At 43.0% G+C, this 15,160-nt stretch overlaps 1 protein-coding gene and 1 long non-coding RNA gene across 3 annotated transcripts in view; both read left to right on the forward strand.

Annotated features, from left to right (window-relative positions):
• LOC308578020 overlaps window positions 1–14,702 on the forward strand; it is a 135,934-nt gene extending 121,232 nt beyond the window's left edge. Inside the window, exon 2 of the long non-coding RNA XR_014003813.1 lies at window positions 14,490–14,702. This is a non-coding gene — a long non-coding RNA (uncharacterized lncRNA). The remainder of the gene's footprint in view (window positions 1–14,489) is intronic.
• On the forward strand, window positions 673–13,941 carry LOC308578014 (ribose-phosphate pyrophosphokinase 1-like). Of its 2 annotated transcripts, XR_014003809.1 has the most exons (7): window positions 673–932; window positions 3,401–3,584; window positions 11,417–11,515; window positions 11,824–11,948; window positions 12,251–12,424; window positions 12,694–12,896; window positions 13,360–13,941. XR_014003809.1 is itself a non-coding variant. In XM_081178315.1 (6 exons), the coding sequence occupies exons 1-6, from the start codon at window positions 811–813 to the stop codon at window positions 12,759–12,761; spliced, it is 729 nt and encodes a 242-aa protein (XP_081034441.1). In that variant the 5' UTR covers window positions 677–810; the 3' UTR covers window positions 12,762–12,895. The 2 variants fall into 2 exon arrangements, 1 of the variants encoding a protein (XP_081034441.1); XM_081178315.1 differs by lacking the exon at window positions 13,360–13,941 and having other exon boundaries at window positions 677–932; window positions 12,737–12,895.
• Window positions 14,703–15,160: the final 458 nt, after the last annotated feature.

The following is a 15,160-nucleotide window of genomic DNA, read 5'->3' on the forward strand; positions in this document are numbered from 1 at the left end:
AGAGCAGCTGTAAATCAGAGCAGCTTCTGCTGTAAATCAGGAAGCTCGGCGTCTACCCACGATAGGGCGTCTAATCTCCACTCCTGCTGAGCCGGAGCTAATTAGGGCCTTCTCCAGAGCTTTCCAGACTTTCTGTAACTCAGGCCCTTGACCTAAGCTTTGTAAATTAATAGCTGCCAACTAACAAACTGAGGCTGATAAAAGCTAATAAAAACTGATAAAAAAGCTAATAAAAACTGATAAAAATAATAAAAACAGCATCAACTGATGCGGAGCTCAAGTCGACGCTACTACTAAGGACGACGCCATCTCAAACTTACCTCAGGTTTAGAGATGGGAAGGCTTGGAAAAAAACGTGGGATAATCGGAAAAAACAAGTTTTTATTAAATAATAATAATCATTTATTTATACACTGCCCATCTGACTGGGTTTCCCCAGCCACTCTGGGCGGCTCCCAACAGAAGAATAATAATAATAATCCTATCCATAACTCCTATTCCCATCTCTAACCCTCATCCCTAGCCCTAACAACAACTATTATTATTATTATTATCTGTAAATCAACTCTCTGCTTCTGCGCAGGCGCAGCTGTCTTGAGTGGGCGTGCCTCTGGCGTGACGCGCCTGGCGCGCCGCCCGAGGTAATATAAAGGCCCGCTCCCGGACGCGTTTCTCGGCCTGCTGGAGCAGCGCGAGGCGGGCGAGCGGCGGGCCGCCGCTGGCGGGCCTGTCCCCGGGGTGGAAGAGGGCGAGGCCTCGACATCGCGCTGGGGATCGTCGTTCTCACCGGCGGCGTCGCTGGCCAGCAGGATGCCGAACATCAAGCTCTTCAGCGGCTCCTCGCACCAGGACCTGTCGCAGAGCATCGCCGACCGGCTGGGCCTCGAGCTGGGCAAGGTGGTCACCAAGAAGTTCTCCAACCAGGAGACGTGGTGGGTTGCGCGGCCGCCGCGGGGCAGCCTGGGAAGGGTAGTTGTTCCATGCTGGGTGCGAGGTACGTGGTGGGTTGGGCGCATGCGCGGCCGCGGGGGGATGCTGAGAAAGATACCGGTAGTTCTCCGAGGCGGCCAAGCCAATGGGTCCGCGGGGAGTGCGCGGGGCAGGCTGAGAGCTGTAGTTCCCGCAAGGGACGTGGTGGGTTTGGCGCATGCGCGGCCACGGGACAGTCTGCGAAGCGTAGTTCTCTGAGGCGACCGAGCCAGTGGGTCTGAGGGGATTGCGCAGTTCCCCCAGGCTTGATGTAATGCTGCGTCTCCAGGGGATTGGGGGGCATGTCGGCAACTGTAGTTCTCCAAGCAGGAGATGGGGGGGCAGCACTTTGGGAACTGTAGTTTTCCATGAAAGAGATGGGGAGCAGCCTGGGAAGTGTAGTTTTCCATGAAGGAGACAGCAGCATTCTGGGATGTATAGTTTTCCTTGGAGATGGGGGCCTGCACTTTGGAAAGTGTAGTTTTCCGTGAAAGAGATGGGACAGCACTCTGGGAACTCTAGTTTTTTGTAAAGGAGGCGGGGAGCAGTCTGCCTGGCAAAGCAACTGGGCTGTGTACGTGACTTGTGAAGAAAGAGGAATGAAACAGGGATGCAGAGATGTAGATTGATCAAGAATCCTATCAAAATACAGTGGTGCCCCGCAAGACGAACGCCTCGCAAGACGGAAAACCCGCTAGACGAAAGGGTTTTCCGTTTTGGAGGCGCTTCGCAAAACGAATTTCCCTATGGGCTTCCTTCGCAAGACGAAAGCCCATAGGGAAATCTCCGGGACAGGGTGGAAGCGCAGCGCTTCTTCCCCACTGTCCTCGGACCTCCTCCGAAGGCTGGCGGTGGGGCGGAAAGCCCTTCTCCCCGTGCCAGCCTTTGGAAGGCTCCTCCGAAGGCTGGCGGTGGGGCGGAAAGCCCTTCTCCCCGCGTCAGCCTTCGGAAGGCTCCTCCGAAGGCTGGCGGTGGGGCGGAAAGCCCTTCTCCCCGCGCCAGCCTTCAGATGGCTGTCCTGAAGACTTGCGGTGGGAGGAGGGTTTTCCTTCCCACCGCCAACATTCAGAATGCTGTTCTGAATGTTGGCCGTGGGGAGGAAAAACCCTCCTCCCACCGCAAGCCCCGGGAACAGAGGAGAAGCGCTGCGCCCCTTCTCCTCTGTTCCCGTACCTGTCCTGAAGGCTTGCGGTGGGGAGAAAAGCCCTTCTCCACACCGCCAGCCTGGCAAGCGGTTTCCATAGGAACGCATTAATTGATTTTCAATGCATTCCTATGGGAAACCGTGCTTCGCAAGACGAAAAACTCGCAAGAAGAAAAAACTTGCGGAACGAATTAATTTCGTCTTGCGAGGCACCACTGTAGTTTAAACCCAGTCAACGCAATGCTTTCATTGCTGACACAGATGGCTTACTCTATATTTGTTATAATTCCTCATAGCAATCCCACCTGATCACTACAGAAACTGTAGTTCTCCAAGCAGGAGATGGGACAGAACTCTGGGAACTGTAGTTTTCCACGAAAGAAACACTGAGCACCACTCTGAGAACTCTATTTTTCCATTAAGGAGATGGGCAGCACTGTGGGAATTGTAGTTTTCTGAAAGGTGGATTTGATTTAAATCCCTAGTCAGTAAGACTTGAGTTAAATCATTTTTTAACAGAAAGACTCATTTTTGCTGGTATAATCTTTCTATTGACAACCAGATGAAGGTTTTCTTTTAGGAATGATAAATTTTCAGAGTCATTTTTACAGTTATATCAAAAATGACTGATTTGGTTCTACTCTTAGAAATACACTGACAGATAATTATGAAATTATGGTGAGGTTTATTAAGTTAATGGTTTCCATTTGGACAACTTTTCTGCTGTGCTTGATTGGAAAGATAAAAATTACCATTGCCTTAATAACAATCTAAACAATTTATTTCACTAAAACAGTAACATGATAGCATATGGATCCATATTTGTTAACTGGTGTGATTCCACAATTTTTTTTAACAAAGACTGTGTTTTAGCACACATGAAAAGCTTATTTCCTGATATATTATTATTATTATTATTATCCCTAATCCCTATCCCTAAGTTCTATTGCTGTCTCTAACTCTTATCTTTGACCATAACCATAACAACAACAACAACAATTATAGGCTACAACTGAACTAGTTACAAAATAATCAAAATAATAAATCCTTATTTCCCGCTCAATAGCTTTTGGACTAGAACATATCTCAAAGAGAAAATTTTTAGAAAGTGTTTTAATTTAAAAATCCAGTTTGAATCAAAAATACCCCTATAAATGGAAAATATCCAGTTTAAATTGGGGGGGGGGGGAGTCTGATTTAAATTGGAAAAAACTGATTTAATTAAATAAATAAATCTGATTTTTTAAAAAACTTTTAAAAAGAATCCTTGAATCTTTCTCCCCGCAGCGTGGAGATTGGTGAGAGCGTGCGCGGCGAGGACGTCTACATCATCCAGAGCGGCTGCGGCGAAATCAATGACCACCTGATGGAGCTGCTAATCATGATCAACGCCTGCAAGATTGCGTCTGCCAGCCGAGTGACAGCAGTCATTCCCTGCTTCCCCTACGCCCGGCAGGACAAGAAGGACAAGGTTTCAGGGGGGACGGGATTACTGGCGCACCAGGGAAGGGGTGAAATTGCCGGGCGGACTGGGCTGAGGGCAGCCATGCCCCAGTCTTGCTAGCTAAGCTGGGTTATAAAGGTAAAGGACCCCTGAAAGTTAAGTCCAGTTGTGAACGATTCTGGGGTTGCGGCGTTCATCTCGCTTTACTGGCTGAGGGAGCCGACGCAGTTTTTCTGGGTCATATTGAGGCATCAGGCATAAGCCTGCATTTTATTAATGTTTGATCAGGACTTGTATATTAAAGAGAGAGCTTAGATTTTCAAAAGTTTCATGCCAGGCAAGAAGGCTAGCTGCTTAAGAAAACACTGGCAATGTTTTTCCTCCTAGACAAGGGGCCCCTTTTGATTGATAGCAGAAGACAATTCTCAAAGTCGTAAAAGCTGAAATTACAGACTGAGTAAGGACACTGACCCTACATGTTATAGAAGATAAAAAAGGCAGAGATAAATATAATTAGGAATGAGTAAATAGTAAAATAATGCCAATGTGCCTCCCAGTAAAATGAGCCAGATCTTCTTTCCAAGGTTAAAGGCCAAATGGAGAAGCATCTAGCTGGCAGAAATTTTGGGAAGTCTTTTAAAGCTGTTTCTTTCTTAAAGAGAGAGAGTTTAAGGGCAATAAATGTTGGGAAGAGCTAATGGAAACAAAGCAGCTGGCTGAAGCAGCTTGCTGAAGGGGGGGATGTAAACTGAAGAGGCTTCTTCTGAAACTGTTTTAAACTGAGTTCTTTTTTTCTTTCTCTCTCTACTTTAAAAAGGCCTTATTCCTTTTAAGAGGCTACTTGTGTTGTGTATTAAATATATTGTCTTAAATATAATTATGCAAAGGATTTAGAAATGCTAGATTCTTATTTCATATAGTTGTAAAGAGTTGTATTTATCCTGGAATTAAGTCAGACACCAGCCCAGCCCTCTTGCTAGACAAAGAGACGCCATCCAAGCTGTCCTGATATATGGCTGTCAGACATTTGTTTAGAAACCTTCAAATGAAGGAGATCTTTCAATGTTGATGTGAAACTCAAGATCCTTGACATATGTTTAAGATAAAAATTTAAGATTAACCATTTGTTTTAGAAGGCAATAGGGCAAGGAGGGCAAGAGGTGAGCTGGTAATTAAGATTCCTTGTTGAGACACATGTAAGATATATTACTACTTATTTGTCATTTATAGATGTAACAATATATAGCTCTTTGTCCTCCATATAAGGACAGGAGGATATGGGTGTATCTTTTTGTGATTGGTTCTAGCAATCAGCCAATAGGAAATTCAACCAGGCTGATTGGACAGAGGCAGCCACAGGAGGAGCAAAGGGGGCTGGATTAAGGGAATATAAGTGCTGGCCATAATGGCAGGAGGCCAGGCCAGAGCTTGGTAACCATATACCACTGTGCCTCTCATTTATTTGTCTGACAAATAAATAATTATTTTAATTTCTCTATTGCTGCGTTGAATATTTCATTCCAGCTAAGCGTTAACCACAAGCAGGGTGCTACAATATGGCCAGCATGAATAAGCCACTTCTGGTGAAACCAGAGCAGTGCACGGAAATTTCAAGGAAAGGCTGGGTTATATATAGCTGGGATGAATTGGGGACTTCCGGTCGGTGCCAGCGCTTAATGGCGGTCCTACCTCCGAGCTCCGGAGAAGGACTGCTTCGCAAGTTCGGGTCTTACCCGCTACGGCGAGCGGGGGACCCCTAAAATCCCAGGCGCTGAAGCCTGAGAACAAGGAGACTCGGTGGGCACCTTCGCGCCCCCCCGGTACCGTGAAAGAGCCTTTTTAAAGGCTACGGATCGACATCGGGAGAGAGCGCGGTGCTGAGAGTCGCTACCCAGCCTGCGAAGTGAAGCCGCGTCGCCATAAGCGGAGAGCGCCGATTCCTTCCTGAAAAGAAAATTTGGACTGAATTCCCGTGAGTAAGAGCTGGACAATAATCGGGACCCTTTAAAATTTTAGAAATTGGGCTAAAAACGGGGAAATTTAAGCAAAGGAAGTCTGCCTCCCCCCGACCGCATGAAAGTGAAAGCAACGGAACTTTAAACTTGCATCCGTTTAAACCTGCTCTTTGATCATATAAACCGGACATTTAGACCTTTGATCTCCCCTCTAGCAAGCAGGGCAGAGGGGAGGTGAATTTGACCAACAATTGCATGATCCATTTGGAGGAAAAAAACCTCTGCTATCTCACCTATTTGAAAGCATGAAACGGTCTGCCTTGTTAGTACACTGAACTGACTTTTTCCTGTGAAGTGATACTTTGATACAAAGTTTCCACAGTGCCTGATCACTGTATATCATAAGAAGAAACAGTATAAATTGGGCAACTGTGGCAATTTGGAGTTATAAGCTTTTAGTAACATTGACTTTGACTGTGTTAATCTCCTTCTTTTTTATATCTTGGACTGTCTCCTTTGTTTTTGTATTTGGAAATCCTGTTTTATGGCCATTTTGATTTGCTCCCTCTAGAGGATAAAGTAAAACTTGACGGCCTAAGACAGTGGAATTTTCCAAGGGAGAATAATCCCGTGGGAATTGACCTTGACATGAGTGGCCCACAAGAAGAGATAGTTACAAGAGCCAAGATCAAGCAACAACAACAACAACAACAGCTGCAGCTGCAACAGGCAAAGAAAAGAGGCTCAATTTCAGGCGCAACAGCCGGATCAGCAGGAACAACAGGACAAGACAAAGGAGCAGCCGTCTCTATGGAAGCTGTGACAGAGGCCTTGCTCAAGATAAACCAAACTCTGGAGTCTTTGACAAAACAGACTTCAGAGAACACACAAAAATTAACAGAAATTTCAGCAAGATTAAACCAGAATACAGAATCTATAAATAAATTGGTGGAGGAAAACGCTACCACGCGTCAAATTGCCGAAGAGGCAAAAGCCACTGCCGGAGAGACACAGGAGAAGTTAGAGCCACTTGCCAAGAAGGTCTATGAGCATGATGCAACTTTGGCCCTGTGGGAGTTACAGAGGAAAGAGAGAAATTTAAAATTAAGACTGATTCCGGAGAATGAAAGAGACAACCTTGTGGAATATTTGACACGGGAGTTTGTGGATTGCTGGGACCTTGAGGAAGACGAATTTAAAATTACGACTGCCTTTAGACTGGGTAAAAAGCAAGATAGAAAGACACCGAGAGACTGCTTGATTACATTCAGATCCAAGGAGGAAAGAGATAAAATATTAGGACTACACTTTGAAAAGGCCTTGCAAATTGGAAATTCAGTTGTACAGATCTTTAAAGACATCCCAAAATACATTTTGGATTTAAGAAACTTCTACAAGGACTTGGTTCTTTTGTTAAAGAAAAATTCTATCCGTTTCAGGTGGGAGTTCCCACAAGGACTGTCATTCGACTATAAGGCAAAGAAAGTTAAAATAAAGACAATTCAAGATAAAGACAAATTTTTGGCAAGATACCAGGAGGACTTACAGAAGGGGACTGTGGACGTACTTGCAGAACAGAGGAGAGCACTGGATATCCTGAATCTCTCGTTTGGACAAAAACCACCACCATCAGAAGAAGAGCAACAACTTGGAGCTGTTGGAGGAGTCTTAAGAAAATAACAAGATGACTTTGCAATTCCTTAGTTGGAATTGTAATGGACTGAATGGGCCTTTGAAGAGAAGACAAGTATTTCATATTTTGAATAGAGAACAACTGGACTTGATATGTCTACAAGAAACTCACATAACTAGAGCCCACAGGAGATTACTCACAAATAAAAGGCTAGGACAAGAATTTATCTCATCAGACAAAGTTAAGAAGAGAGGAGTGGTAATATATGTGAAGGAGAAATGGGCTCCAAAAATGATATTCAAAGATGAACAAGGGAGATATCTGGCTGTGGAGATACAAGTACAAGGAGAAAAACTTTTAGTTGTTGGAATTTATGCACCAAATGAAGGCAAATCTGACTTCTTTAAGAGACTTCATGAAACTTTGACGGACTATCTGGATTACAATATGATAATCATGGGAGACATGAATGGCGTGGTCTCCACTAATATGGACAAGGCACAAAGACTAACAGTCACTAAAGAAGGGAGACTCCCTAAGACTTTTTTCGAAATGACAGAAAATATGGACTTGATAGACATTTGGAGAACAAGGAACCCTCTGGAGAGAGAGGGAACCTTTTTCTCCCAAGCAATGATGACCTGGACCAGAATTGACCAAATCTGGGTTACTAGTGGACTGGCTCCAAAGATTAAGAAAGTGGAAATCTGCCCAAAAACTTGCTCCGACCATAACGCCGTGAAGATGGAGATGAAACTCACAATAACTGGTCAATTTAGATGGAGAATGAATGACACCCTCTTTCGAGATAAGGAGATTCTCACGAAGGCCCAAAAGACCCTAAAAGACTATTTCGAAATAAATTTGAGGACCGACGTGGAGAAAAGAGTGATCTGGGACGCAAGTAAAGCTGTTATGAGAGGATTTTTGATTCAACAAAATTCAATAAAGAGGAAAAAACAAATTGAGAAAAAAGAGAAGATTTTGGAAATGATAAAGGAAGGAGAGAGGAAATTAAGAACAAAACCAAAGTCTCAGGACATTTTAAGAGAGATCAAGTTATATCAAACACAATATATGGAATTGATGAACCAAGAGATTGAATGGAAGATAAAGCAAATGAAGCAAAAGACTTTTGAATCAGCAAATAAATGTGGTAAACTTTTGGCATGGCAACTGAAGAAAAGGCAGAAATTAAATACAGTTACAAGCCTAGAGGTGGATGGAAAGAACATATCTAAACCCAATGAAATTAGAAATTGCTTTTTAAGTTATTTTAAAAAACTTTACACTCAAGGCCCGCAAAATGAAGAAGATATAGATAAATTCCTTGGAAGATATGGACTACGAAACATCTCTCATCAAAGTAAGATGGATTTGAACCAGAGAATCTCAGATCAAGAGATAGAGGCTGCCATTCAGAATATGCAATTGGGCAAATCTCCGGGACCAGATGGACTGACTTCCAGATACTACAAATCGCTGAAGGAATGGTTGACTCAACCATTAAGAGAAGTTTGTAATGAGATTCTTGAGGGAAAAAGGGCACCTGAATCGTGGAAAGAGGCATATATTTCACTCATACCAAAGTCAGAGACTGAAAAGACCCAACTTAAGAACTACCGCCCAATATCACTGCTTAATGTGGATTACAAAATTTTTGCAGACATTTTGGCAAAAAGATTTAAAAGAGTCTTGATGGAGAAGATTCATAGAGACCAAGCAGGCTTTCTTCCTAATAGACACCTAGCAGATAATGTAAGGAATGTAATAGACATTTTGGAAAAGTTAGAGGTGAATATAAACACTAAAGCAGTATTGATCTTTGTGGATGCAGAGAAAGCCTTTGATAATATTTCTTGGAGTTTTATGAGGAAGAATCTCCATGGGATGGGGGTAGGCCAGGGTTTTGAGAATGGTATGGCTGCAATATATTCTGAACAAAAAGCTAAATTGATTGTAAATAATGTTGTGACTGAGGAACTTAAGATAGAAAAAGGAACACGACAGGGGTGCCCAATTTCCCCATTACTTTTTATTTCAGTTCTGGAGGTGTTGCTGAACATGATAAGAAATGACCAGCAGGTCAAAGGTGTGCAGGTCGGAGCTAAACAGTATAAGTTAAGAGCGTATGCAGATGACCTAGTATTGACTTTGCAAGAGCCAAACACTAGTACGAAAAAGGTCCTAGAAATAATACAACAATTTGGCCAGGTAGCTGGATTTAAGTTGAATAAGCAAAAAACTAAAGTTTTAGGGAAAAATCTAACAGATATGGAAAAGGAGAAATTTCAAGAGGAAACAGGTTTGACTGTGGTCAAGAAGGTGAAATATCTAGGGGTTTATTTAACATCTAAGAATGCGAATTTGTATAAGGACAACTATGAAAAATGTTGGTCAGAAATTAAAAAAGATCTAGAAATATGGTCAAATTTGAAACTGTCAATGTTAGGCCGAATTGCAGTAATTAAAATGAATGTATTGCCTAGAATGCTATTTTTGTTCCAGACCTTGCAGATTCTTGACAAGATGGAATGTTTTAAGAGGTGGCACAAAGATATCTCGAAATTTGTCTGGCAGGGCAAAAAGCCCCGAATTAAATTTAAAATATTGACTGACGCTAAAGAAAGAGGGGGCTTTGCCCTGCCGGACCTAAAACTGTATTATGAGGCAGCAGCTTTTTGCTGGCTGAAAGAATGGATGCTCCTCGAGAACACGGACATCTTGGATCTGGAAGGTTTCAATAATGCTTTCGGTTGGCATGCATATCTTTGGTATGACAAAGTTAACAGTGCCTTTAAAAATCACATTGTTAGAAAAGCATTATTTAATGTTTGGATAAGATATAAAGATCTATTGGAAAATAAAACCCCTAGATGGGTGTCACCAGTGGAGGCCAAAGCAGTGAAGAAACTCAATATGGAGGTCGGATGGCCGAAGTATTGGGAAATCTTAGAACAGGATGGAGATAAATTCAAACTACAAAGTCAGGAGAAATTGAAGCATAAAGTAGAAAATTGGTTTCAATATCGCCAAATAATGGAATTTTTTAAACAGGATAGGAAAATCGGTTTCCAGGTGGAAAAATCAAAACTAGAGACCGAACTGTTAGAACCCAATACTAAGAATTTATCTAGAATGTACAACTTGTTGTTGAAATGGAACACACAGGATGAAACAGTTAAATCGGCTATGATTAAGTGGGCTCAGGATGTTGGACATAACATTATGTCAGCTGACTGGGAATGGTTATGGAACACCGGTATTAAATTTACGGCATGTAATGCCTTAAAGGAAAACATTATGAAGATGGTTTACAGGTGGTACATGACCCCAGTCAAACTGGCAAAAATCTATCATTTGCCCGACAATAAATGTTGGAAGTGTAAAGAGACTGAAGGTACTTTCTATCACCTTTGGTGGACATGCCCGAAGATAAAGGCCTTTTGGGAAATGATCTATAATGAAATGAAAAAGGTACTTAAATGTACCTTTCCTAAAAAACCAGAGGCCTTTCTCTTGGGCATTGTCGGCCAATTGGTGACAAGGAAAGATAGAACTTTCTTTATGTATGCCACAACAGCAGCAAGAATACTTATCGCAAAGTATTGGAAGACACAAGATTTACCCACTTTGGAAGAATGGCAGATGAAAGTGATGGACTATATGACACTGGCCGAGATGACAGGCAGAATCCGTGATCAACGAAAAGAGACGGTGGAAGAAGAATGGAGAAAATTTAAAAGTTATCTTAAGGACTACTATAAACTTAATGAATGCTAAAATGTTGCGGTTTCCAGAAGCAAAAGGGTACAGGGATACAAGGTTAGACTATAAAAGAGACTAAGACGGCAGAGATTAGAAAGTAACAATTGGGAGTTGCTTGTTGTATTATGGACATTGGGATGCAGAGAGGGGGGGTATGGGGAAGTTCAAGAAAAGAGGTTTATGAAAATATGTTTGAAATTATACATGTATGTCTGTCATTTTTTGTGTTTGTTTGTTTTTCTTAAAAATGTTGTAAAACCAATAAAAATTTTATAAAAAAAAAAAAAATATATAGCTGGGATGAATTGGAGACCTGCCTGCTAGGCATGCTGGGATTTGGAGTCTGGCTAGCTAGGCCTGATTGTAGCTGGGATCCTAGCTGCTAGGTAGGATGGGAGTTGGAGTCCTGCTAGTTATGCTGGGTTATAGGTAGGATCCTGCCTGCTAGCCCTGATGGGAATTGTAGCACGGCGCCTGATTCAACGGCCCCCTTTCCATTGCAGAGCCGGGCGCCCATCTCCGCAAAGCTCATCGCCAACATGCTCTCGGTGGCCGGCGCCGACCACATCATCACCATGGACCTGCACGCCTCTCAGATCCAGGTGGCGCCTCCAGGGCTCATCTAGTCCAGCCCGCATAGCCACGTGTGAACTTTCTGAATATTATGGCTATTCAACACTTATGTTAATAATGTACTTTTTAATTTTAATTATTATTGATTTTGTGAAATATTTGAGCGCTTTTTTGGAGGGGAAAAGTGAGGCTTATATTCAGGCCAATACAGTATTATTACGTTGACTATGTTACTAAGGTCTGCTTTTTATGACGTTTTCCAACTGCTTTTATCAGATTAATAATGATTAATAATGTATTATTATTATTATTATTTTATTTCTGCATCCTGGCCCAGGGCTTCTTTGACATCCCTGTCGACAACCTGTATGCCGAGCCGGCCGTTATGAAGTGGATCAAGGAGAACATCGCCGAGTGGAAGAACTGCACCATCGTCTCGCCGGACGCCGGGGGGGCCAAAAGGTGACCCCAGAATTTCCCAAAATTTGTCACAGGTCCCTTCCAACTCTACCATTCGGAGATTCTGCATTGAGATTCCTGCTTTGCCGGGGGGTGGACTGGATGACCCCCGGGGTCCTTCCCAGCTGCTCCATCCTATTAATCTCCCATTCTAATAATAGTAATAATAATAATAATTAATACCTTTGCTTCTCCATATTAAGAGGGTGCCAGCAAGGCTGAATCTTGCCATAAAAATGGATTTAAATAATAATAATAAAATACTTTAAATCAAGACATCTCAACCTAGAACCTCCTTCTCCCAGGGTGACATCCATCGCCGACCACCTGAACGTCGACTTTGCCCTCATCCACAAGGAGCGCAAGAAGGCCAGCGAGGTCGACCACATGGTCCTGGTGGGCGATGTCAAGGACCGGGCGGCCATCTTGGTGGACGACATGGCCGACACCTGTGGGACCATCTGCCACGCTGCCGACAAGTGAGTCTTATTTAAGTGGTGGGGAAATCTAATTTAAAATTTAAAAAATCCAATTTAAGTGGGGGGAAATTCTGTTTTAAATCAAAAAAATCAATTTAAATTTTAACAATCTGGTTTAAATTTTAAAAAATCTGATTTAAATGCTTAAAAAATCTGATTTAAATAGAAAAAAATCTGATTTAAATAGAAAAAAATCTGATTTAAATAAAAAATCTTCAGATTATTATTATTTTTAAAAATCATTGATTTTTACCCACCCTGCTTGGAAGGCAACCCCTGTGGTCATCCAGCCCAACCCGCTTTCCCCCGCAGGCTCCTCTCGGCAGGCGCCACCTGAGTCTACGCCATCCTGACGCATGGTATCTTCTCCAGCCCAGCCATCTCCCGGATTAACGGCGCAGGGTTCGAGGCCGTCGTCGTCACCAACACCATCCCGCAGGAGGAGAAGATGAAGCACTGCCCCAAAATTCAGGTAGGGGGATTATTGTTGTTATTGTTATTATCTATCTGGCACGTTCCTGATCATTCTCACATCTTCCATCAGCTTCGTCATTTATTACTATTGTTAATTATTTTTATAATCTCTGGCACCTTTCTGGTCATTCTCACATCTTCCAATGTCAATTGTTTATTATTATTATTTATTATCATTATTATTTCTCTGGTCTGTCCCAGATCATTTGGCCCCTTCCTCGTGCCAAGTTGCCGCATCCCGTGACTTTTAATTTCTATTCTTTGTCTATTGTCTTGTTTTATTGTGATGGCCAAGGGCTGGCACAAATCAAGATTCATTCATTCATTCAAAGCTTGACTGGCTGGTGAAGATTCGTTCGTTCGTCTTTTTTGCTATGGCCAAGGGCTGACGCAAATATTCATATCGCGCACTATAACCCGGCGCCCAGTTAACCCTGCCTCTCCCTCTCTTTCCCCCCTAGGTGATTGACATCTCCATGATCCTGGCCGAGGCCATCCGCCGCACCCACAACGGCGAATCCATCTCCTACCTGTTCAGCCACGTCCCGCTATAGTTCCTGACCCTGGCACACAAATTCAACAGTCCTCTGTGCATGTACAGAGTGCTGAGTTGGCTTTATCCCACTTTTCGATTCAGGGCGCCTGGTGGGTGGGAATTTTAGCGCGAGTCTAATTTGGGGGTCATTTTATCCACTTGTTTCTCTGGTTCTTTCACTTCCCGAAATCCCCTTTCAATTGGGGGCGTCTGGTGGTCGGAATTTAAAATGCGGTATTTATTGTTCATTTCCGACGGGGCGATCCAATCCCTTGGTGTTGGCGCTACAATTCCCAGCCCCTTGATTTGGGGTTTTGATGCTATGGCTCCCAGCCCCAAATCCCATTCGTTCCCCTCTTTTCTGGTATCCCATGCTTGTTTCCTTCCCCCAAAAAACCCACCATTTTTCAGGAATCAGGGCGTTGGCCCTAGAATTTTCCCCGAAGCGCCCAGTGGCGCCACGACTCCCCTAAACCCCATTCATTTCATTCTGTCTCCTGTTGCCCCCCCCCAAGTACACTTAATTTCGAACTTGGATCCAGGCACTAGAATTCCCCCTAGGCGCCCGGCGGTGCTATGACTCCCCTAAGCCCCATTCATTTTGTTCTGTCTCCTATCGCCCCCAGAATACACATAATTTTGCGCTTGAATTCCCTGCCCTCGAGTCTATTCATTTCATCCAATCTCACCTCTGATCCCCATTATTTCCCCATCCACCCACCCATTTTTTTCAGATTCTGGTCTCTGATCCTGGGCAGCAGTGGGGGAATTCTAGCGTGTTTTAAATTTAAAAAATTATATTAACCTGCGGTTAATATACCATATTTTTTGCTCTATAAGACTCACTTTTTCCCTCCTAAAAAGTAAGGGGAGATGTGTGTGCGTATTATGGAGCGAATGCAGGCTGCGCAGGTATCCCAGAACAGCAAGAGGGATTGCTGCTTTCACTGCGCAGCGATCCCTCTTGCTGTTCTGGCTTCTGAGATTCAGAATATTTTTTTCTTGTTTTTCTCCTCCAAAAACTAGGTGCGTATTGTGGTCTGGTGTGTCTTATAGAGCGAAAAATACGGCGTCTTATAGAGTGGAAAATACGGTAATATGGGGTGTGTCCTGTTCATTTCAGAGGGGAAAATCGCTGCTGCAATTCTCCCCACTCAGAAAACCCTTCACCCTTGGGTGCCCAGTTGAGAATTATAGACTCCTGGAGCTCCTGCCCCCCCCCCCCCCGTTCCAGGTTTGAGTCCTGGCGATGGATGAATGAATAATAAACTCTCATTTAAAAGCCCAAAATCTCTCTTTCTTCATTTGCGGGGTGGGTGGGTGGACCGCAGCTTGGCATGCTGGGAGTTGTAGTTTCTTCCTCTTCTACGGTTTCCTCGAGATAGGGAAGCTTTTTATATTTGATGAATTATTGTGTTCATGAGACCTTCGGGTATAGGGCGGCATAAAATAAATATTTTGCAGGAAGCCAGATGGGCAGGGTATATATTATTATTATTAATGTTATTAATGTTATTAATATTATTATTAATTTATTTATTCCTCAAGATATTTTTATTGAAACTTAACATAGATACATAATAACCAAAATTCCCAATGATTCCTTCACATAAAATATAATATCTAAATTACAACAGCTACTTAATTATAAAACCCACCACCCACCCTCTACTTCTCTCCACAGCAATTCTACTTCTTTATATTTCTTTCTACCTTTTTTCCTTGCA

The sequence above is a fragment of the Podarcis bocagei genome (assembly GCF_964188305.1).
Source record: "Podarcis bocagei genome assembly, chromosome: W".
NCBI lineage: Eukaryota > Metazoa > Chordata > Lepidosauria > Squamata > Lacertidae > Podarcis > Podarcis bocagei.